Below are 22,383 nucleotides of genomic sequence, written 5' to 3' on the forward strand. Positions count from 1 at the left end.
TGGGCAGAAGGGCGTCCCTGGCTAAGTGTCAGAAACGACCTTCTGACACTAAAGCGCTACGGTCCCGGGACCGATAGCGCTTTACACCGGGCACAGATTGGGAAAGCCGATAGTGCGCTGAAGAATATTGGCCATAATACACACGCTGGACCTTTGCTGAATGAGCATGGTTCAAGAGCCACTAACCTGGCATCTAGCACAACCAATGTGTTACTTTGCACCCATAAAGAGCAAGAACTCCAAAATAAGGTATATATTAAAAAGTTGGTATGGCTAATATTTACAGTAAATCTACAGTGCAAGATAAAAGAACATAACAGGCCACAAACAACTATATAAAAAATAGCGGTTATATTTATTCTGTGTAGACAATACAAACATGAACTGAGGAAACACGAAAAAGGAAGTCATTTTATAGTATGCACATATATACATATACAATAAATCCATGTAACATTCCACTAACTGTGATCCAAGTTTTGCTGCTGCTAACCATGTGTGAGTAGATTGAAGGTCTACCTAAAATCAGATGTTATTTGTACCTGTAGAGATCCTTCTCTGTACAAGCATCCAGTTTTTAAGCTTCACAGTGCTCTTAGATCTTTACAGACAGTACTTTGGAGAGTAAAGCCGTTTTTGCTGCAGACTTCTCCTTCCTAATTCACCAGACAGGAAGTTGTTGTCATTGTGGGCCATGTTACAGATACAGAGGAGTTGTAGCCCAGATATGTTCACCATTTCTACAAGCCTGCTAGCTAGCATTATTCTTACCAGTGCTCCTCTCACATTGAAACAGTGCAGAGGTTCCTGTAATAACAGGACTGTATTATCTAGCATTCCACCATAGGCAATATGTAACATCCAGTTTAGGTAATATATTTAGGATAGTTGAGATATAACTCTCAGTAGGAAGTAAGTAAAGGATTGCAATAATTCAAGTGTTGTCCTACTCTGACCCATATTGAAATGAGGGTGATGCACAGCTTATGCAGCAAAGAAACTAAATAAACAGTATAAAATACTCAATATTTTCATTTAATAGAAGAAACTTCAATTTGCACACTAATCTGCACATCCTAGTAGGTTTTTTAAGTGGGTTATTACAGAGATATTCACATAATAAGCATTATATATATAAAGGTTATACCTCAGGGACCCTCATTTTTTGATAACATGAAGGTCCAGTGAGCCCTGTTAATGTGGCCACCTACCCATTAAAGTGTATGGCGGATCTGGCAGCATATCCTTAGAATACATATGCACACTTGCCCAACACTTCTGTATGGTCATTTTAAATTTAGAATCATGGCTTCCAAGCTCCATTCATTTCAATGGGAGTGCTGGTGATAGATGAGCGCTGTACTTCAGCTATCTCAGGTGCGCCCATTGAAGTGAATGGAGCCAAACCACTCTCTTAAGAATGGGGGATGCATGATGATTGGGTTGGGTTTTAATGCGGTGGTTTGGGAGGAAAAAAATCACTAGGAAGAGGAAACACTACAGTAAAAAGCAGAACCTTAAGTTTAATCATACTATAAACGCTTAAAAATTGTAGTTGGTTATTTTTTTGCCATCATTTGTGAAATATTTGCAAACTAGTAGCATAGCTGGTGCACTGGGTGCCAAGAAGTCACGTTTACACATAGGGCTAGTGCAGTGAAAGTAATCTTTACCCTGGATAAAACACAATCCTAGCTGCAACTGTGAAAGGATGTAATGGAGGTCGTCCAAGTAATGTCATCCCAGTGTGAAGCAAAACTCTACATTTTCACAGTTAAACATTTCATAGTTCGAATTCATGATGTTGGAAGCAAAAAAAAACCTTCACTGCAGCATCAATTTGTTTTGCTTCTATTGGCCGTCAGCCTTTCACTATTCTGACCAAAGAAAACAAGAAATGATCTCATCTGATTTCACTGGAATGTCTCATTATTGAAAGAAAGATCTGGCTTCTAGGATAGAAAACCCTGGTTAAGAAAACAAAATATTTATTGCTTTAAAATTTAAGAATAATACATGATCTGGGTGATGATGATCTGTGGAGATGTATTTTCCTGTGTCCCCATAGAATGTTCAGGAAGGAGTCACTGGATAACAGATACAAATGGATAAAGTATACACAAAATACCCATGGGCACAACATCCAATGCCACAGGGATAAAATTAGGGACAGACTGATTTCACTTTGAACCTCCAATCCTCCAAGAGCACATTAGAACAACCAAAACTACTCTCAGATGCAAAATTCTCATGGCCACCATAGATGACACGTTCTTGCAGTTTATAGTACATGATAAAAATTGCAATAGTCCTAGCGGATCATGACAGTAGATGACCACAATTTATTATCTAGCTCACTGAGCGGTGACTAGAGCTGTGGGATCACCGTATTCCATGTTCCAAAGTCGATAGAACTCTGTAAAATCCACATAAGGTTCTACCCGACCATCCTCATCGGGCTGAAGGGAAGGAGATGGGCGAGTGCGGAAGAGGCCGCCATCTGAGCTGGAGCTGCTGCTCTGTGTGTGAGTGTTGGTGGACTGAAGAGTTGCACTTGGTGACTGCCTAATTAAAAACAGAAAAAAAACAGAAATGACAACATTGACTTTTTATACAGCAGACCTCCCATCTCCTTGTTTGAATGAAACAAAAGTTGCCCCATTCATTTGTATGGACTGCTGAAAACTAAAGCAGAGTACAACGCTCTTCTATCTCTGGCATTCCCATACAATTAAAGGGGTATTCTGGGAGTTGAACATTCATGACCTATCCTTAGGATAGCTCATTGGTATCTAAATAGTGGGGGAGTCCAATGACCAGAACCCTCATCGATCAGCTGTTTGAATACTGAATAACAAGTACTGTAGAGGCTGTTCTTGGTAATGCAGTTCAGTCCCATTCAGGCTGCTTAAGAAATGTCACTGGCCTGTGTGACTGTGAGCAGCTGATCTTCTGGGCTCCTGGGTATCAGAACCCTGCTGATCAGATATTGATGAGCTTATCCTAAGACGAGGTCATCAACATTCAACTTCCAGAAGATCCCTTTGAATGAAAAAAAAAAAAAAAAAAAAATCTAATCTAATCTATCATAGGATAACAATATATAACTTTATGCTAGAACCGAATGTTCAAAGTAAGCATTTATAGCTGAATACAGCTATCATTAAAATGGGTTATGGAAGCAATTTGATTTTGGGCAAAAAACAAAACAAAACACTAACACCCCCCTCCCCCCCCCCAATAAAAACTCCAAAACACTACAGTCTTGGGATACGTTTGTGTTGTGGCAGCTGTTGATAATGAAAACCACAATGATCTGCTATGATGTGATTCAGGCCACCAAGATTTCTTTGTTTTGCAGTAAATATATCTCTGCTCGCAGCACCATTCCTCCATCAAATCTGGTGAATTTGATAACAGAGACAAGAACACAAATGTGAAATGAGTTTTAGACAGTCTTCCAGGTTCTCGCACTGACTTAATGCATATATAATAAGCATATCATACACGCTGCTATCATAAGACTGTCTCAGAGATTTCCATTTATCTATCACTCTCTCTACATTTACCCAATTTCTTAAGTGTTTTCCAGAAGATTACATTTTCAATACTGTATTTACATGCACAAAATAAATACTTTCTGGCATCAGCGAAAAGGATTTAAAAGACTGTAGATGACTAAACAGATCCTACTATTGTCCCCTGCCAGGGTCCATCCTGTGTCTTATTCTCATCAGCATCACCATGGTACATGCTACATGGAATATTCAGCCAGTATATACCACACACTGACCTCAGAGACTGGCTGCATTGTTCATGCCCATCCTATCTTTGCATGAGTACAGATCTGTATATCACTTTTGGTTACGTTTAGTTATTTACAGACTTTTGGGACATTTCTGTATAGTCAGAAAAACCCTTTAAAAAAAGTATTCTGAGGTTGTTGTCATAGCCCAATGATATTTACAGTGTTGGAGTTGTTCCATCTAGTGTGGAGCTGCTGTGAGTACCATTCACCATTGTTCCTTGAGATGGCATAACCAGAGACAGTGTTACACTAGTTTTACTAGTGTTCTGGGCGCTGGAATATGGCACAGACACTGGGTATACTCGGCCACCTAGAACATAGAACATGTCTGTTTAGAGTTGGAGAATGGTTCACTTAATAAAACAAACAAAAAGAAAACACAACACCTGCTTAAAATATTTCACTAACCCTGGGTAGGAGTAAGAGTCGTCTGGTTTATCTCCTCCAGAGGGTAGCCCAGGTTACGGACAAGCAGGGTCATGTCCTCGTGTTTGGTACAGAACTTGGCATGCTCTCCACCACTGACAAACGTGCCATGATGAATCCGCTTGACTCTCTCCACCACTGCCTGAGCAACATCATCCAGAGACACTTGCTTAGCAAATTCTGTGGCAATCATTGCAGCTATCTCCTTTAGATTGGAATGAGAGAATAAATGGTAAGAAAATATTATATATACGGTTTATTTAAAAAAAACAAAAAACAATTTATATATATATATATATATATATATATATATATATATATATATTCACACACACACAAAATACAACATATAGGAATACATTTCTAGTTATCAACGACACCTGATTTGCTTGTCCAGGTCCATGTGCAGCATCCAGAGCTTTGTAAAGCCCCTCTGACATCAATACCAGGAAGCCGGTTACACCGTCCAGTGGCTGACATCCATGGATTTCGGGCTCTGCTGTGACTGGCTTAGATTTTGCTGCACTGAGAACGAAAACATAACAAGCAATTGAAGCAATGAGGAGAACAAAATGAATACAACAAACTGAACATAAACAACCAATGCAGGATCACATCATAACACAACATGGCTGGGTTCCTGACAAGTCCCATAGAAAGTTGCTGCATTCATGGTGATATCTATCGGCAAACGATCATGACAAAAGATGTCACCACTAAGAAGGCTTGAGAAATTCTTTAAAATGTTGCAAATTTTAATTAAATTTGCAAAAATGTTTAATTTCTACAAATTTAAATATGGTTATGTCTATGGGAAAACTGCTTCCAATGTCTAGCTGGGGAATATCTCAAACAGTGACATAAAATGACAGAAATCAATGCACCATATCCATTCCTACTGTGGGCATATCATGCTTTTTTGTTATGATCAGATTCCTCTTTCTTTCTGAGACTTTGCATTTTCTTTATGTTTTCTGGTGCTTTAGGTCTATAATGCTGTGGTTTTCATGGTGTGATGAGAAAAACTCACTTTGTTCTCAGATTCGGCGTCATTTCACCTACAATACATCGAGGCCCCCATCAGGACAGTAGTAGGTAGAGAACAGCAGCTTTGGCCAGAATGAAGGTCCCTGCAATCCTGATGATTTTTTTTTTTGCAAAGTTTCTTTCTAACACATTGATAGTAAGTCTGCATGAACTTCTCATTTCAGACAAAATGTATATACTGTTAGGAGCAAACACACACAATTTGCAGGTTTTGAACTACCTTATTGGCTGGTTGTAGCAATGTGGATTCCTTTTGAGACTTCTGCGCAGTCTATTTTGACTATATTTATGCTTATTTCAGATGATGATGGTCTGGAATGTGTTATACAGTCATTTCTATAGTGCCTGGATTCCACTGAACCACAGTAAGGGCTTACAATCTGTCATAACACTATGATACGCAGATGACTGGGTTTTTGGCTCCCTCTGGCTCAATAAGAAGGAACAAAGTTATAAGATTTAACCCTCAGCAGTGTACACCACGTCAATTCCCTTAGTTGAACTTGGAGGAAGAGTTCCCCCCACCCTCCCAACTGTGCTACCTAGAAATCCAAGTAAAATAATAAAGTTACGATTTATTGTTCTATATTTCATATAATAAATATACAATGACAGGACATCTGGATGAAGGTTAATACCTAAAATCCACACTTACAATACCATGAACCTGGTGCTGTACGAGAACTATTTAAGGATACATTCTGACTGAACAACAGGTTCACACTTATTTGCTCCCGAATACATTGGTATAAAAACTATTGCTGGATTAACAAGACAGTACTTTGTGTGCCAAATACCACAACTGGACCTTTACTCATTATATTGGGGGTCAGATTATCACAAGAATATTCCTCCTGAGACATTCAGATATCTCCTCAAAAAAGATCATTCCACCTAATTTACTCTAAAATACATTTTGATTTTCTTTCGATCCTCCATAAAATGAGCACTCAGTTATTAGATAAGGATGGTTTCACACTACTGTTATTAGTGTCTGTTGTACTGATCAGTCAGAGGATAAGAGCAACAGACATTAAATGTACAATGCAGGCAGAGCCCCCTCTGCCGGGCGTCCGTCTGTTTTCACCACAACTTTGTTTTATTTTTCTAGCAGAAGAAAAAGTTGTGCATGCAGGAGTTTTTCTTATATTACAAAAGTACAAAAGTATACAAACATGATGGAAGAAAGTCTCAGTCATGTGGTTTACATTAGTGTCAATGGGAACAGACAGACAGATGAGGCTTCAGCTGCGTCCGTTACTCTGCTACAGTTAAAGGGGTTGTCCAGGAGAAACAGAATTATCCCCTAAACTAAACTCCCTCTCCCCACCTAACTTCTATAAAAAAAAATAAAAAAATAAAAAAAAAATCTATAGTTACCAATATCCCTGGTGCGGTCATGTGATCACTAGTGTTGAGCGAATAGTATTCGTCGAATAACTCACTCCCATAGGAATGCGTGTAAGTGGCTGAACACCAAGGGGTTAAGCGCATCAAATATTCACTGCGATTAACCCCTTGAAGTTCGGCTGCTTACATACATTCCTATGGGAGCAAAGTATTAGACAAATACTATTCGCTCAACACTAGTGACCACCCCAGGGACACTTTCATAATCCGGTGACGTTCCAATTCACTGCTTCCAAAATGGAACATCACCATTACTCTTCTCCCTTCCCTATCCCCATCAATACTCACCAAGTCTTCCTGTGTCCTGGGAATGGTTGCTCCCCTCTTCCTGTTATCTAGTAGTGGGCAGAATAAATTAGCTAGAGAGACGGGGGATGGTGGGAGTGGCTAGTAATGGGCAGAATCGCTAGGCTTAGTGAGACAGGGAGGGTTTGTAAGAGTGAGAGGGAGGGGGGCTGACAGAGGGAACTAGTGTAGTAGCTACACAGGAAGCTGCACTGCAGGAACTTAACGCTGGTAAACAAAGGCAGAGAATGCCAGCAGCTGCCAGAGACACTCAGAAATCACTCCAAACACTGCTAAAGGTATATGGGTGTACTTATTAACCCATTACTAGCACTAACAAACCTTTCTTTCTGCCCGGCAAACCCTTTTAATGTTTATTGCTGTCATCCTATGATGACGGAAATGGACATTAGCAGCAGTAGTGTGAACCCAACCTTAGAGCAAATACAGTGTAACAAAGGAGGGCAGACATCACATACAAAGTAAGAAACATGCTGTAGCTTCTCTGACCTTAACAGCTCCATGTCATTGTAGTTATACTTGACTTTGTAATCCCCAATTCTGCGAGTGCTCATTTGGCCTCCAATTACTCCTGCTTGCTTTATCTTGGCTGTATCCAACCCTGTATAGACATACGACAGGAAGAAAACCCTTGTAAGTTATCCTGAAGGAATCGGTCTTTTTTTCTCACATGTATAATTAATAGCAATGAAATATGCTTTTTAAAAGACCAGTTATGTGAAATCGCAGTATAGGTGGTAGCATACAGAAATATTATTATATAGTAATGTTACCTGGCGGTCCAAGTGATGTCACTGTAGCTTCATTAGGTCTAAAGTGAACTGCACACAGTGCTAAGAAGGACCCCGGAGAGTAGTTTATACACACGTATGTGGCCCAGTGTTGTGTCAGCATTTATAAGAGATGCTTTAATCCAACAAGCAGAACTAGCATGTGCCCCAAAAGCAGTGCCTAATACTGAGGCTCTCCATAACTACTCCCCATCACTGAGATCTCTATAGTGGTTACTCAGAGGAGAGGGGCTGAGCAGTGGATCAATGCAGAGCATTTCAGTGTGGGGAACTGCCATCTGGGTACTTTTTGGAGGGGCACACGGATTAAAATGTCTCTTTTAAAACAATGCTGCAACAAAACCCCTTATTAGGCTACAGTCACATTTGCGTCAGGTGTCTGACTGGCACTGATCCGCCACAAATTACTGGATGAAAAAAATCCTGCAAGTCTGAGTTTTCATCTGTTGATTTCAGTAATAAAAAAACCCCCTGACACTCAAAAGACACCATTATAGTTAATGGGGTTCCTTTGAATCAGTGTTTGTCTGTTATTTGGCCCGAAATGCTGCTGTCCGTTTTTCTACTCTTCTGGTCCTAACTCCATAAGAATGCATAGAACAGCGTAGATGTGAACTTGGTTTAACAAGAAGGATGAAAAAATGGAACAAAATGAAGCCACATAAAATATACAATAATTTAGATAAATATAGTAAAGATAAAAAAACAACAAAAAAAACATTAAAAGGGGCCAGCAAAAAAAACAAGTTATCCACCTCAGTACCTTAAAGTCATCACTTTACTATATTCAGTTTTGAGAGGTGACATTATTTCCCAGGAAAAGCTGCTTCTGTGGATAAGCTATTGAGCCCGAGTGCATTAAGGTGTGCCCGAGCTGCACTGTGCAGCGCAAACAGGACTGCCTGTGCCTCAGTATTCTGCCAAGAAACAGTGAAGCTGTCAGGCCTCCCTCGAGCTATCTGTTCTGAGGCGCCCTGTACTGCTCATACGTGGCTGACAATAACCTACACCCAAAGGCCGACAGTTTTTCTGAGTGCAGAAATATGAAAATGCATCAGGTATGTGTACCCTAGAGACATGCGTCTGTGTGATTATAATGAAGAGCACAACATCCCTGCAGAACAGGGGCGGAAACCCCCACACTGATGGCCTACCATGCCTTCCATCATGAAAAGGGTCTAATGTAAAAGAGGGAAATGATAAAGTAGGTGAAGAAGGGGTAAATGTACATTTAGAAGGAGTCTGTCAGCAGGAAAACTGGTATCAGACTAATGACAGTATCTTGTAGGGCGGCTTCTACGCTTTTGAAAGATATCTTTCTTGAAAATCAGTGTTTTATTGTTATGCAGATTAGCTGGAGAGGACTTTAGGAGAATTTCTTCTCCTCCTGGTGCTCTCAGCTCCAGATAACCACTCCTAACTGCAGACAGTGGCCGATGTGGCAGAGAGCGAAGCCCCAGCAGGAACAGAAACGCCACAAAAGCCCTTTTCAGCTAATCCGCATAAGAATAAAACACTGACTTCCTTGAAAATGGATCTGCAATGCAGAATAAGAAAGGCTTTTATGGAAAGTGTAGAAGCCACCCTATAAGGTACTCTCATGAATTCTATACTGATTTCCCTGTTGACAGACTCCCTTTAGGACACGTTGCAGACATGCACTAATAGATAACTACCAAGGTGAATTGCATAAGACTTTTTCCAGTCCTCTTTTGCCTCTCAAACAAAAAAGTATAACGATTTTTTAATGTAATACGTGTTCTCATGAAGTAGATGTAACGTTCTGTTGTGAAGTGGTCACTAAAGTGATCATTGACATTCAATATGACGCAGACTTATGTTTCCTACTACCTGTTGAGTCATTGTTGACCATGAATGTATTATACTTATCAGTACTGTGTGTCTGTTGCTAAGCACTTCCATTTCTAAAATACACCTGGCCTCTATGACAGCCAAAGCATCTCTCACATCAGTGTTATATGTTCAGAGACCGTAAAACCACATAGCCCAAGTGATGCCAACTACAAGTCTCTCATAAGTACTATGAATCAATCGTCGTAAGAAATAAACCTAAAGAACCGTGTTCACTCTACCATACCATAAAATAAAAGGGTGAAGTAAATCACCAACCGCACTAATACACACACAATAAAATTATACAACAGAAGCAATATCTATACAGAAATAGGATTACACAAAGAACCCGCAGGGATCACAAATTTAGTAGCTAGACCTTGATATGAAGGTAGAAGGCTGTAAGCTCAAGTCTAGTGCATTGCTGGTGCAATAGGTATTTGCAGCAACATGTCAGAAGTATTAGCAGGATCCGCTAGGCCCCTACTGTCCCCTACTGTTTTAGGGCCCCTTCTCACACAGAGGACACGCTGGCTGATTCTGAACGTGTAATGAATGGAAAAAAGAAGCCCATTCGTTTCTATGGGGAGCGCACGTATGCTGGCTCCCATAGAAAGCAATGGGACCTGTTTTAAACGCCGCTGATTCGGAAAGTTTACACATTCAGAATCAGCCAGCGTATCCTCCGTGTGAAGGGGCCCTTACATGACGGAAACCTGAGAGCAATGCCTGTATTCAGAGACTATGTGATTGTGGACGTTTACTGCTTTAGGCTGTAGCAACTGAATGATATAGAGAATGGTAGTGCACAGGTGCAACCATATTGACTGAGATCCATCCCCCTTCCCACACAATCATCATAAGTGGGCAAAAATCCACAAAACTGAGATTTACATGAAAATGGGGCTCCAAAGTTGAACACCACAGGCATATTTGGAAACTCTAGAATCACCTCTACAAAGTACCGAGACTAAATTTATAAACAATTTTCCGCTGACAGATTTTCTTTAACTTATATCCCCTGGGGTTTTATTCAACCAGGAGCTGAGGGTTTCGTGGTTAGTTCTCTACCCTGGTCTTGTGATTGGAACAAGCACCTGGCTCCAAGGTCGCTGCAACGTTTACAGCTCCTTAAAGAACCTGCACACCCCAAAGAATTAAGCAGAGTGTGGCGGTGACTGCAACTGATCAGCAACAGAATAACCACAATTAATGTTAATGAAAGACGTGATGAGACAACCCCCTTTAAAGGCTAATATAACTGATAATCTATCCTTAGGATAAGTCATCAATTAAAGATTGGCAGGGGTCCAACTCCCAGACCCCTGGCTGATCAGCTTTGTGAGAAGGTGACAGGGTTTGGGCGAGTGCTACAGCCTCTTCAGTACTTACCGAGCTCTGTCTGAATATTTGGGCATCAGCTCTGCTTGGTATTGCAGCTCAGCCCATTTAAGAGCTGATCCACGGAGGTCCTGGGAGTTAGAACCCCATGGATCTTCAATTGACAGGCCATCAATTTAAAAGTCCCGGAAAACTCCTTTAATGCCATCTGCAGTATTTTACTGATTCAAACTATTCGGCGTGGGAAGATGTTTATAGGATTCCAAGATAAACTTGAGTTGTCACACCATCTGGATGTAATTTTCAGATGCTCAAAACATCACTAAACAAGTACTAGACTAGTGTCCAAGATAGACAGGCTAGGAAAAAGCAAGAAATAGCTGCAAATCAAAATACCGGAAATGGGATGGACTATTTATACAGAGACTGACACCTACACATCCTGCAGTGGATACCCTCTTCGAAGATGGTGAGGAGAAAAGCCTATCACTGCAACAGACTTATGTCACCCACCTGCATTGCAACTATTTGTACACAGCAATCCATCCAGGTGACTTCTACTGTCACAGCACAGATCGAGGGGAATGGCTCAAAGTGTTGGGATAACCCCAAAGGAGGAACATCTGCTGCAAAGTCAATTCACAGAGAAGCACATGTAGATGCCAATATACACGGAGAACTAAATGCCTCAATTAAATGTAAGAGGTCTGATACTCAATAGCTGAAAGATTTCAACTAAGTAAGTGTAGCTCCAGCCTTCAGCTAAACACGCAGCCCCAAAATTGTATTGCCCCTCAGTCAAGAGGTAAGCCACTCCAGTTCAGTCATATCTGAGTGTCTCACATCTGGGTTTTAGTCTAAATGTGTACTGTAGGATGAGCAGATACAAAATAAGACAAGATATAGATAACCTGTCAAGGGCCTTCCAACTCCATTGATTCAGAGTACTGTTTCACTGCATTAGGACCTTTCATAGAGGCTGAATGCAGCGGTGCACATTCTCCATCACCACTGTATTCAATCGCCACTGTGGAGCGGATAAGAAGGATGGAGGTCAGTGCAGGCCCCAGCAAACTCCCAATAATCTAATATTTATTAGCTATCCAGTGGCATTTCACATGAAAAGCCCTTTTAATGCCATAACACTGAGGGGGAAAAAGGGAATTGCCCCATTAAGTGTAATCTTATTGGTGGGAAAATAAACTTTCAGACACCAGTAGGCAAACAAGCTGTCTGTTGCATGTGGGGCATGGCCGCTTCTGCCAGAACATCTGTTTTCACATATGGTTACTGTACTTTCAGATTTCTTAAACTTATTACGGTAATAGGGGGTAATTGTCGCCGGCCATCAAGGCGCAACCTAACAGTCATTGCCTCACCCAATATACAACAAACAACACATTTACATATGGATTAAAAACTGATGTTTGCAGCAGTAAGATTACACTTTGGCACAAAAATGTATTTTCACTATGTCACTAATAGTATATACTCTATGGCACAAGACTATATAAATGATTTACAAATGGTGTTGGGGTTGGTAGGCTCTTTAACCAAATGTTTTAAGATCCCTGGAAAGCTGTGAACAAACCAGATTAAGGTCTTATTTACATTGACATTGAAATGGCTGGATATGTACGCAGTCTAAGAACAATGTAAATGGCGTATGCTTGTATCCATTTCAATGTTTTAATTTAGCGGTCTTGTTTTTTTGTTTTTTTCACGGAATGATTTTTTTTATTTTCACTCATGCATCCCATCAGTGTAAGTCTATAGGCCCATGAGGGGAAAAAAAAAAGGGAAAGGATCCTAGCATCTATCCTCTTTCCACAGACCAAGAGACACAAAGTATGTGGGGGAAAAAAAAAAGTAACCTGCTTTTTACAGACATGCAAAAAACAACCATAGACAGGGCACTATTTGCAAATTAGCAGATAACATGTCATATTTTGTGGATATTACTATTATTGTTTATTTATATAGCACCATTAATTCCATGGTGCTTTATATTTGAGGGTTTACATACAGTACACAAATGTACAAACAGATCTAGTACTAACAGAGATGAGCGAGTACTATTCGAAACTCCAGTCTCGAATAACACGCACCCATAGGAATGAATGGACGTAGACTACCCGCAGGGGGATTAAGCGGCTGGTTGCCGGCAAAGTCCGCGTGCTGGCCGCTTCCATTCATTCCTATGGGTGCGTGCTATTCAAAGCGGTTGTTTCGAATAGTACTCACTCATCTCTACTAACAATGACTGACTGGCACAGTGGGGTAGAGGGCCCTGCCCTTGAGGGCTTACAATCTATGAGGGAAGAGGGATAGAGACAGAAGGAGAGGGGAGAGACTGTTCAGATGGTGGTGACAGTAGTGTTATTGGAGGTTGTAGGCCTTCCTGAATAGGTGAGTCTTCAGGGCCTTCTTGAAGCCTGTGATTGTGGGGATCAATCTTATGTGTCTTGGTAAGGAGTTCCAGAGTATGGGGGATGCACGAGAGAAATCTTGGAGACGGTTGTGTGAGGAGCGGATTAGAGTAGAGCGGAGTAGGAGGTCTTTGGAGGACCTGAGGTTACATGTGGGCAGGTAGCGGGAGATTAAGTGCAACAGTGCAGGGAGGAGAAGAGGTGGGGTTGGACGTGGCCATATACTGTATGCACAAAATTTGAAATATTTTGCTTGCCATTCCCTGGCAGGTTAAAATAACTGTGGTGGATCTGAATATAACAGTGAGCTGAGAAACACTTTGAAGCTTGTCTGAATGACAGCCATATGGATCCTGACTCCAGCTATGATCCATTTTTGACCAGTGACCGCTTTATGTACTCCTATGTCTGAAAAGGACAAGTCTCAGGGAATGTAATATTAATTAGCCTGAGAATGGAAGATTTCTCTAACCTGCCATCACTTACCCAGATGAAAAACTAAATGGCGTCTAAATGTACAAGTGGCATTTACAGCAGTAAGTCTCCATACACTTTATACAATTATAGGCAAGCTATTAAGTCATGTGAATGTCTGCAGAAGGCGGATAATGCCCATCCAGAGTCAAAAAGGAACCAGCCGTTCTAGTTTTAACCTAAGTACATGGAAAAGAAATCTATGTATAACTCCAAATCAATCAGGTAAGTAATGGAACGAATGTGCAAGCTGTATAGTGGCCTATATAGGAGCATAGGTGCCACAAATTGAAAAAGCAATGTTGAGATAACCATCATTTTATAGCTATGCACGTCAGATTGCAAGTGAATCGGAGGCTAGGCCTGACTTGAAGCAGACTATAGGTAAATCTGACAAGTGCTTTGGCTCTACTCTGGATTTGCAGACCAAGGATGCCCCTCTAGCTGTGAATGACATTGTTAGGGAGGGTTCACACGGTGTAACATGCCGAGTGATGTGGCATGTAGACGCCGCGTGAGCTTTTGCGGGCCGTTCACACTCCCATTGATTTCAATGGGAGCGGGGATCGTATGCGCCGCGCTATTTTGCGGCCGCAAAATCACAGCCGCAAAATAGTGCGGCGCATACGATCCCCGCTCCCATTGAAATCAATGGGAGCGTGAACGGCCCGCAAAAGCTCACGCGGCACGTTACACCGTGTGAACCCTCCCTTAGGCTCCATCTGCATCACAGCTGTCTGTAAGCAAATCTAGCCAAACAGGCCTCTCCCCAGTGCACTTGTTGATTGAGCTGCATATCTATAAAAAAAAAAAACAAACATTGCCTAAGCTTGGCTTTATTGGATTTTGCCCACAAGAATACACTTGTAGTACTATTAAAGACCATTACTAGCACGCATAGCACTACTTCTGATATTGGCCACTTCCCTGCCTTTCATTAACAACCAGGTACAGAATTCTGACTTTCTGCAGTCACAACTATCCTGTGTGTCCTCTAGCTACAGTCTGCAAATACATGTACCAGTTGATCCAGTGAACTATTACCACTGTCTATATAGCATTGTGTGTGGACTGTGTGCATAGTTTTGCTGCATTGTCTCAAAGTTCACATACACGGGATGCTACAGACAGTCGTAGTAAGTCAGTAAGTCTAGAACACACAGGACAGTTGTGTTTGCAGATAGAAACAGAAGCTAAGGAACTGCCCCCAAACCAGAAATCATCCAGAAAAAAATCTGATGCACATAAAAGGAGATTTGAAGTTTAATAAAAAAAAGTGTAACTAAACTTTCAAACAACTTTTGATTTTCTGTCAACATTTCTAACATTAAATATTTGAATATGCTTCATTAAATGCAGTATTAGCTTTCATATGATCACAAGAGCACAGTACTGTGTTTCAAAATGTCTGAAAAAAAACAGTAGAAACTGACAACTCCCAGTTTTCGTTTACATGCTGTATTAAAACCTGTACTCCAGTGAGAAACAGTGAGAGAAACAAGGCAAAGTATAAAGGAACAGAAGTAGATTTCAGAGCAGAATTTAACAGAGAGGAAACAAAATTCATAAATAAAGTAGGTTACAATATTTATTAATCATACAAATACTGCCAGAAAATCAAATATTTAAAAGTTTTGTTATGCATCAAGTAGAAAAACCCCCCAAAACAACCCAAAAACTATAAATCTTCTCTAGCTTCTAAGAAAACACATTGATCTATTGTAGGGATCTCCGAACTCCTGGAAAACCCTTATAACATTATTCTTAATAATTATTTCCAGCTGCGGTATAAAACACATCACTGCTGTTTTCACTTATACGAACGTACCTAGCTGGGATAACCGGAATGTCTCATCTTCATTTTCGGTTGTGTGATCAGCATTAAGTTGTGTGACCTGCAGTCCATCCACTGTGGATTTGCATAGCAGAGCTCTGTTGGTACCTGCAAGATAAATACATGCTTATTTGCTCATTAAAAAAACAAATGGATATAGTTTTTAAACTTTATGGAAAATGAATGAGACAATGACATTTGCCATTAAATAGAACAAACAAATTTTTAAGAATATAAAATCACAATTGTATAGAAGTAATTTAGAAACCTAAAATAGTGAAGAATCTCTTCCTCAAAAAAGGGATTTTCCAGGCTTATCAACCTATAGCTTATCCTTAAGATAGGACATCAATTTGAAGGGATACTATAATGAAAAAAAAACAAAAGAAAAACAGTTTTAAAGGGATCCTGTCATTAAAACTCATTTTTTGGGGGTACCACATAGGAATAGCCTTAAGAAAGGCTATTTGTCTCCTACCTTTAGATGTCTTCTCCTAGGGCAAAGCAGACTGCGCATGCCCGCCGGCCACAAGAAAATGGCCGCTTACAATACTGTGTAAGGCCTAGAAGTTTGAAGCCACCGCCAGAAGAATACCCGTTCCTGAAGATGATGTAGGCGGCACTGGAGAGTTCTCTCGCAGCATTGGGGACGCCCCCAGTGCTGTTTGAGTGCTGGGACCCGCCCCCATTGCTGTAAGAGAACTCATTTGCATACCGCCAAAAACCAGATTATATACTGAATAGCTGCTCAGAGAAGACATCTAAAGGTAGGAGACGAATAGCCTTTCTTAAGGCTATTCTTACATGGTACCCAGAAAGGGAGAGGGGGAAAAAAAAAAAAAAAAAAAAAAGTATTTTCTTCTTTATGCTAATTGCACTTAAACAGCACAGGGGGTGTGCCCTCTGCTATGAGCACATCATTCTAGCATCGCCTTTCTTCTGCTCCGTCCAGCATTCTCCTCCTCTTCTTACAGGAGACTACCGCGAAATGGCCAACAAAACAGCCAACTGCACATTTCTGTCAGTCATTTTGCAGTGGTCTTTTGTAAGAAGAGGAGTGAAGAGAAGGAAAATGCCGGACAGAACAGAAGAAAGGCGGTGCTGGATTGCTGTGCTCATAGCAGAGGACACGATCCCCATGCTTTCTGAGCGTAATTAGCATAAAGAAGAAAAGAAAAATTCAAAAATGGCAGAACGGACCTGCAAGATAAAGGTAAGAGATGAATAGCCTACAAGATAAAGATAAAGGCTATTCCGATGTGCTGTTATAAAAAAACAAAAAAAAAAAAAAAAAAAACGTTTTTAAAGTCATAGAATCCCTTTAAGATCAGCAGGGAACAACACCAGAATCTGATCCAATGAGTTGTTGAGGTGAACACTGCCGTCTCTGCACAGAAAACCAAGCAGGGCACCACACACTATATACAAGCTGTTCTTGGTATTACAGCTCAAACCTATACAATCATATGGGATTGAGCTTTGAACAGGACATGATTTTATTTGGCTTGTAAAGTGCCGACAAAAAGTCGATCCTGGGTGTCAAACCCCTTCTGATATTCAATTAGCCACTTATCCAAGGAACACTAAAGCCAGACAATACACACTGATCTTATTTTGTCTCAGGTTATAATTAAAGGTGTTGTCCTGTTATAGACAATTATTCTCTATCCTCAGAGCAGAGGATAAGTGCCCGATCACCAGATCCCCATTGATCAAGAGGACGGGGGTTCAAAAGTCACCCTAAGGCTTCCCTGTGAATGCCGCGCAAGTACACTTGCATGACCGGTACTCCATTCACTTCTATGAGGAGAGTACAGTCCTGGCAGCCCTAATGAAGTACTGGTCACACAAACAATGGTGCTCCATTCCCTGTTTACTGGGGGGGACCTAGCGATCAGGTCCCCAGTGATCGGATAGTGATATCCTCTGTCCTGTGGATACAACCCACTACCCACTCAGTCAGTCAATCTCTAGCCAAAGATGGAGTTGACCAACAGCTGAGTAATCTCTGTGTTTCTGTAGGACTTATACCTGACTGTTTGCACCAAGACTATGCAGAGATTGCTGCTAGCTAAGAAAGAGTGAGGGGAGTGGGACAATGACATCAAATAATAAAAGAAACATTACTCACCTATTGAAAACCATGCTCTTTTTTCTTGATCTTTGTTTTTTTTTGTCTATGCCTTGAAGCCAGTGAGTGGCTGCAATGGTCAACCACTGCTCATGAGCTCGTGGGGGTACGAGCAGTCAGATATCATGGACCTGATACTTAATCCCTATCCTGTCCCCTATATGTCCGCTTGGTGCCACTTTACTAATTAGAGCTGACACTGCTCACCTCTGATTGGCCAACATTACAGAGCTCAAAATCATGCCCGCTTTACTGGACCAGCTAGGGACCGCCCACCTGACACTAAAGAGATTAATTAACATATCAGGCACCAAAACAATTGCTTGGAAATGGAGGGAGTAAGAGGAAAAATTCCGACTGCACTGGAATCAGTGTAGTGGCCCATTTTAAAGGATGTAAAGGATCTGAAGATGGCAGTGGTAACCGCTTCTCTTCAAAGATACAGGGGGAGAATAACAAAGCAAAGTGCATTGGAATTTTTGCTTAATTTACTTCAAGCAACTGACTTACACACTGAACACCATTATTACAGCAGCTGCAATAATTTCTACCTTGTTCACGGGTGTCTCCCATTCAGCTGTATTGACTACTGGCAGCACAACCCTGTTTACACTGGGCAGTGCAGCAGCATAAGAGATGGAAGATTATCAGCAGCAAACAGCATTCTTATAGTAGTGACATCCCGTTTCTGGAAGCGGATCGTCACCAGATAACAAGCATCTGTCCTTGGGATATATGGGTAAATATACATAAATGTCATTTAGAAACTAGGCTGGGGAGGGTGTTTAAAATAGTGTAGGGAATTAATTTTATCCTTGACAACCCCTTTAAGTAACGTAAGCAAGCAATATAATCCCATGCACACGATTGAGCGTGCATCCAAGTTGGGGATGATTTTGTAGCGTAATGCAGAGTGACATCCAATTATGATCCAAGTTCATTCTGGTTTCTGATCCAGTCTGTTCTGATGAAATGAAGCAGGATAGGACCTGCTCTATTTTCATCAGAATGGACCGGACCCTCATACGACCCCTCGGACGGCACACGCTTGCATGTGCATGAAGACTCTGAACGGTCATCATACAGTAGTCCAAAAGACTTTCTTTGTGTCAGAGTTTTGCTACATGCAACTCTCTCTATATACTCTTCTGGCTGTGCCATTGTGCTACCGTATTATGTAACTTCTTATACTATATAATAACTAGAATACACCCTGCATTTTTTCAGTAAAATCTAAGACTGCTTTAATATTATTAATAGTTGTATACTTGCTGTAGAGCAAACACTTGTATTATAGAGTGTAATGGTCTTCGACAAACACATAAAACAGGAATGGCACAGAATAATAACCTGCACCCACACAGATATATATAATGGTGTTTGCCGTCAGGGAACAATATACATATACATATATATTCATTGTTATAGCATCCTTTACTGTGAACGATAGTTCTCTCCTACATTAACCCCTTCAAGTGAAAGTGTCTTTGGGTTTGCTTTTTTTTTTTAAATGTATAGAATGCAATATAAACATTTTTCTAATATAATTTATTAACACCCTAACATCTACACTAACATTGCTAAATCCCTCCCAAAAATGTCACTTTTTTTCTTACAGGAAAGTGCAAATGCAGTCCCTTCCCACTACCACAAAATATGCAGTTAAGTTTCCCATATTTGGGGAAATCACAGTGTCTGTCCATCTGAAGTACAATACATTTATCCCTCTCTGTGTTCCAGCGTTCACAACATTTTAGTTAATTCTGTTTACATGTAGCTTTACAAGATCTTTAATTTTTGGTGGGTACATATAATACATTGAATATTTTTTGGTAGAGAATATAGGAGGAAAAAAAAAAAAACAGCAATTTTGGCTGTTTTTAAAGGTACTCGCAGCCCTTTTTGTTGTTTTTTTTTTTTTGCTACTTTTGCTGGGTGACTTTCCCAAAAAATCCAGAAGTTTAATGGGCGATTTTAGTCTTGATTTTTTTTTTTTTTTTTAAAACCCTCAAATTCAGTTTGCTGGCACTGGAGGAGTCAGATCTATTTGATGCAGATTTCCTGTTCTATCACCCAACTATTGACCACAACGAAGAAGTGTTGATCAAAGCTAAAGGCTGAAGGAGAAAGCCTACACGTAGGGGATCGCTGGCTAAACACGCTGTACACGACTGCTCTGATGGAGGGTGTGCGGCAAGACATAAAAGGGGTTGTGCTGTTAAGGACTCTTATGCTCTATCCACTACAGCATTGAAGCAGCTTTAGGGGGGCTTTCATTTCCCCGTTCTCCTGATTGCTGGGGAATCTGGCTGTTGGGTTCCCAGCGATCAGGAGAATGGGGAACTGAAAGTCCCCCTAAGGCACTGAATGCAGCGCCAGTGTGGTTGTATAATGGGCACTCATTTCATTTGTATGGAGTTGCAGGCGTTGCTAGAGATTACAATCCCGTAGATGTGTAAGCAGTATCGGTCATGAAAGCGCAATGATGCAAATTCACCAGGAATCTTTAGGGGGACTTTTGGTCACCTGATCTCTGGGGGAATTGGCAGTCTGACCCCCACTGATGGGCTAAATCTGTTTATATTTTTCTAGCCTGGGCATTTTGGGAGAAGGGATGCCTAATTTAATTAATCGCCCAGCTTTAGTTTGTACGTTTTATTGTTCCCATCAAAGTGGCCAAATGAGGGCTTGTTTCTTGTAGGAGGTCTTTTAGCTTTTTTTTGGTATGATGATGTGGAACCTATGATTTTTGATCAACTTGAATTCCTTTTCTTTGTTTTTGAGAGGTGACATGAACAAAAACAAATTCTGGCATCTGATTTTTAAGGCTTTTTATAGGGCTAAGCAATTAATCGGTTTACTAACATTACGTGATTTTTTACACGTCAGTTCAGGTATTGTAGTATTTACAAGTCTTTACCTGCAGTTTCACTTAGACTGAAAAAGTCCAAACTGGAACTACTATACTCTGGAGTCTCTTCACAGTAACTTACTCAAAACCCATGGGCCTCTACTACTGATACTCTGAAGAGACCCCATCATATAATAGCAGCTCCGGTTTGGATGTGTTTGGCCCGAATGAAACACTACACTACGTTGCCTTGCCTGCTGGCTGAAATCAGAGCTGTAATATGCAGCTCCATTTCAACCAATGACTCTGGTTCTACTGGGGCTACAGGCATGGTCTTATTTGCATGGTCTTATTTTAAAAGCAATATCCTTGGTTACAAAACAAGATCCATAACACGGTTCCAGCCCCTGCAGATCCCAAACTAGAGCAGTTTTTAGTAAACGCTCCCTCGGACTAAACAGTTAGGTACTTTGCTCAAAGCTAAAGTAGAAGACAAGGAAAACTGTTGAGGGTTAAGGTATTTAGGATCTGAAGCCTCTCCTTAGCAGCACTAAGAGACCCAAGCTTTTCAGCCAGCCTCTTCTTTCTATGCATGAATACATCAATGAGCTTTTTTACTTCTAATGGAATTCTTATTCAGCTGTCCCTGCCTTTCACTTGTTAGTTCTAAGTGCTAACAGCCCCATCCCCTCCCCTTTCCAATGCAGCCCAGTTAGCTAGTTTGTGAGAGGGTAGAAGAACATGAATATGGCAAACTTGGGAGGTTATTGGTAGGTCAGCACTAATGATGGCATTGCTAAGGGAGTCGCCTCCTTCTGTCTAACCACTTCGATACAGTAGAAGTAGAGCTGTGTAATGCAGTCAAGATACCTGTAAGATCACAATTAAGGAAATGTACAGCATGGAGCATTCATAGGCAACCCCCGGGATGTACATTTTCTCCATGTGTTGTTTAAAGGTTGAAGGGCATTTTCTCGTAACAAAATATATTATATCCATCTATCCATCCATCTATCCACAGGATCTCTGATCAAAATATGTGGGGTTCAAAGACCCCAGTACCTGTACTACGGTCGTAAGAAAGAGTTTGAATGGAGCAGAATTTTATATATTTGGCATGGAATATCACCTGACTACTACATAATTTATAAACAAGGTTCAGTGGGGTCTGACTTCTAGGAAATCCACTGAATGCTATGAGTTACATCGGTCCCCATAGCCACTCCAACACCATTATGACTGCAATATGCAGAAGGAAGTAGATGAGCGTGCATACTGTTTCTTCATGCTGGGAGTCATGACAGAGTTCGCCATTCTCACGCTGTATTAACCTCAGGTCAGATTGAGGTCAGATTGTCAACTTACACCAGCTGACATCAGTTTTCAATTTTACATGTATACTGCCATGTGGTTTTCCTAGGGCATAGCTCTAGGAGCCCGTCCCATAGCTACTTCTTTAAGTAAGGACCAGTAACAAATGCAACACAGAACTAAAACAAAATGTGTATACATCACTAAACTTTTACAATTAAAGAGAACAGGATTCCATATCATTTTCTAATATACATATATTTCTATACATTTATATGTGTTTACTCATAGAAATATTAAGAGGGGAATCAATACAAATTGAAAAAAAATTGGAGAGGCGGGTACAAGAAAAACATTGCAAGGGATCTTT

General features: G+C 40.7%; 1 protein-coding gene across 1 annotated transcript in view; it reads right to left on the reverse strand.

The window, feature by feature from the left end:
- Positions 1–350: 350 nt before the first annotated feature.
- Positions 351–22,383, reverse strand: part of TAB1 (TGF-beta activated kinase 1 (MAP3K7) binding protein 1) — a 31,562-nt gene continuing 9,529 nt past the window's right edge. The window contains exons 6-11 of the mRNA XM_075287815.1: positions 15,715–15,828; positions 7,487–7,598; positions 4,615–4,759; positions 4,217–4,439; positions 3,968–4,118; positions 351–2,565 (exon numbers count right to left, since the gene is read on the reverse strand). Coding sequence (XP_075143916.1) covers positions 2,355–2,565; positions 3,968–4,118; positions 4,217–4,439; positions 4,615–4,759; positions 7,487–7,598; positions 15,715–15,828 — 956 coding nt within the window. The 3' untranslated portion in view covers positions 351–2,354. The remainder of the gene's footprint in view (positions 2,566–3,967; positions 4,119–4,216; positions 4,440–4,614; positions 4,760–7,486; positions 7,599–15,714; positions 15,829–22,383) is intronic.

Source organism: Leptodactylus fuscus, chromosome 9 (genome assembly GCF_031893055.1).
Source record: "Leptodactylus fuscus isolate aLepFus1 chromosome 9, aLepFus1.hap2, whole genome shotgun sequence".
Classification (NCBI taxonomy): domain Eukaryota; kingdom Metazoa; phylum Chordata; class Amphibia; order Anura; family Leptodactylidae; genus Leptodactylus; species Leptodactylus fuscus.